The sequence below is a fragment of the Sinocyclocheilus grahami genome, unplaced genomic scaffold, assembly GCF_001515645.1.
Source record: "Sinocyclocheilus grahami isolate Dianchi unplaced genomic scaffold, SAMN03320097.WGS_v1.1 scaffold369.1, whole genome shotgun sequence".
NCBI lineage: Eukaryota > Metazoa > Chordata > Actinopteri > Cypriniformes > Cyprinidae > Sinocyclocheilus > Sinocyclocheilus grahami.
Window position 1 is genome coordinate 139,221 of NW_015505548.1, and position 2,500 is coordinate 141,720.

Consider the following 2,500-nt stretch of genomic DNA (forward strand, 5'->3'; position numbering starts at 1 on the left):
TTTGGGCGGCATTATGCAAATATTCCCACATAGTGAGGTAGATATGTGGGGGCGTGTTAGAACGAGCCGTTTTAGGGGGGCGTGGCAGAGTCTTAACTTTGATAAAGAATATCTCTTTGGATTTGAGACTTTAGTCTTTGCAACTTCAGGGATCTTATCTATGCACAATCAGCTTGTAACACTCCAAAGAGAAAGGAAAACTTGAAATCACATCATATGACCCCTTTAAGCATAAAAAAGACAAGCAAAAGTCTCCATTTGCACTCCATTTAATCTCTTCTCATGTCATTTTGTGAATTTTCTTTCCACTGGATGTGTGATTGGAGAATTCTGACGCTCCGGGGAGCTGAACACAATCATCTATAATCTGCTGCTGTCTGTGTAGCTCATTGCATTTTCAGAAAGCTTTAGTTTAGTTTAGTGGGAACTGGTCAAACGAGGACAAAACCTCATCCGAACACAAGATGTCATGAGATCGTGCCATGTTTTCTGTGAAATACTGTGGCTTTTATGGTGGCAACTCCACTCAGTCAAACAGCAAAAACAAAAGTCAGACATTCAAGAGGCGGCCAAAGGAAATAAAACACATCCGATGAATGACTCAGTCAATGAAGAAAACATGCATGTCTGCTGTTTTGACAGACAAAGTTAAAAAGTTTTGGAAGAAACCGTATGTGACTATAATGATCTATAATGGAGAAGCTTCATATAATGGGATCCTCAATCAAAGCTCAAATACTGAGATGGTCCAGTTTACTCCAACATAGAGGCCAGAAACACACTCTATTCAAGCAGAATGAAAGCAACAGTTTCAAATGTCTATGCTATTAAACCGGAGGTCTTATTAGTCAGGTAGCCGGCTATAAATATGTCAAGAGTTTAACTAACTTCAACTCATTAGCTGTGCAAGAACACATACAGCGCTTTCCCTCGATCTGTATCTCAGAGAGCTGCTTTGATTTCATGTCTCAGTAGGATGTTATGGTGCAGTGCTGGGTAATCAGTGTGTTGGGTTGATTTAGGGAAAACATCTCTAGACGGCTGTGCAGAGTGAGTTACTGTCCTCTTCTGACAAAGTAAAGGAGGAGATGATCATCTAAAAGTTAGAACCGCAGCAACCTCGAGTAACCTCTGTATTCAAAAACTAACTGATGTCTGCAATGAGACTTATAAATAAAATATATATAACAAAGACATATGACAAAACACACACACACGCGCGCACACACACACACACACACACACGTACGCGCATACGCACACACACGCACACACACACGATTACAGCATTACATTTACTTCAGATTTGCTCAAGTTGCATAAGATTTATTTTTTATCCTCAGTTTGCAGCATTGAGCATTTTATATATATATATGCTGTGCAGAGTGAGTTACTGTCCTCTTCTGACAAAGTAAAGGAGGAGATGATCATCTAAAAGTTAGAACCGCAGCAACCTCGAGTAACCTCTGTATTCAAAAACTAACTGATGTCTGCAATGAGACTTATAAATAAAATATATATAACAAAGACATATGACAAAACACACACACACGCGCGCACACACACACGATTACAGCATTACATTTACTTCAGATTTGCTCAAGTTGCATAAGATTTCTTTTTTATCCTCGGTTTGCAGCATTGAGCATTTTATATATATATATGTATATATATATATATATATATATACACACACACACAGATCTTTTGTTGTAGTGTGTCAGTAGAAAACTGGCAATGTCTCCAATATGCTTGAAGTAATGTATAAAATATCTAATATATAAAATATATAACATTATAACATTATTTCATATATAAAATACATAAATGTAATGTTATATATTTATACAATTCCTTTGCATTATACGAACATATAAAATCAAGTACCTTTTTTGAATAAATATATCTCACATGCACTTTCAAAGCAAAACACCAAAACATTTCACAAGTTTCTTTGGTTTCAAAATAATCAACTCTGTTCAAATAAAACAGTAGACATATTGTAAAAAAGACAAAAAAAAATTTTTTTTTAAATGCTCAAAAATATAATTAAACCTCTCTGTCATAACGAATGCTTGACAGATGTCACTCACCATGACGATGCCCCCTGACTGCTCTGCAGTGCACATGCTCATAATGGGAGCCATGCCGATGGTGGTGCCCTGGAAGTAAACGCCACTGAAGAGGGAAAACAGGAAGTTATGTGACATTCATCTACAGCAAGCTGGGTAAAGTTTCAATAGAAACAAAGTGTTTTAAATAAAAATATGTGAATAAAACCTCACACATTTTTCAACATTTCAAAATAATAAATAGTGACGCAATTCTTCCTGGAGGAAACAGTGCATTGATTCTGGTGGTAAACCGCATGCTGTGTTTTCCACCTGCCGGCCCTCAGCAGTAAACGCGTTTAGCAGTCAAACCTGATGAGCTGAGCGTTATCGTGGGGTCTCTGCGGGAGCAGCTTGAGTTTTCTCCAGTCCAGGAACTCGTGGAGCGA

The 2,500-nt window shown here is 37.6% G+C and overlaps 1 protein-coding gene across 1 annotated transcript in view; it reads right to left on the reverse strand.

Annotated features, from left to right (window-relative positions):
* LOC107549328 (disintegrin and metalloproteinase domain-containing protein 12-like) overlaps positions 1-2,500 on the reverse strand; it is a 104,377-nt gene that overhangs the window by 30,402 nt on the left and 71,475 nt on the right. The window contains exons 9-10 of the mRNA XM_016230376.1: positions 2,424-2,500; positions 2,094-2,178 (exon numbers count right to left, since the gene is read on the reverse strand). The exon at positions 2,424-2,500 is cut by the window's right edge and continues 93 nt beyond it. Coding sequence (XP_016085862.1) covers positions 2,094-2,178; positions 2,424-2,500 — 162 coding nt within the window. The remainder of the gene's footprint in view (positions 1-2,093; positions 2,179-2,423) is intronic.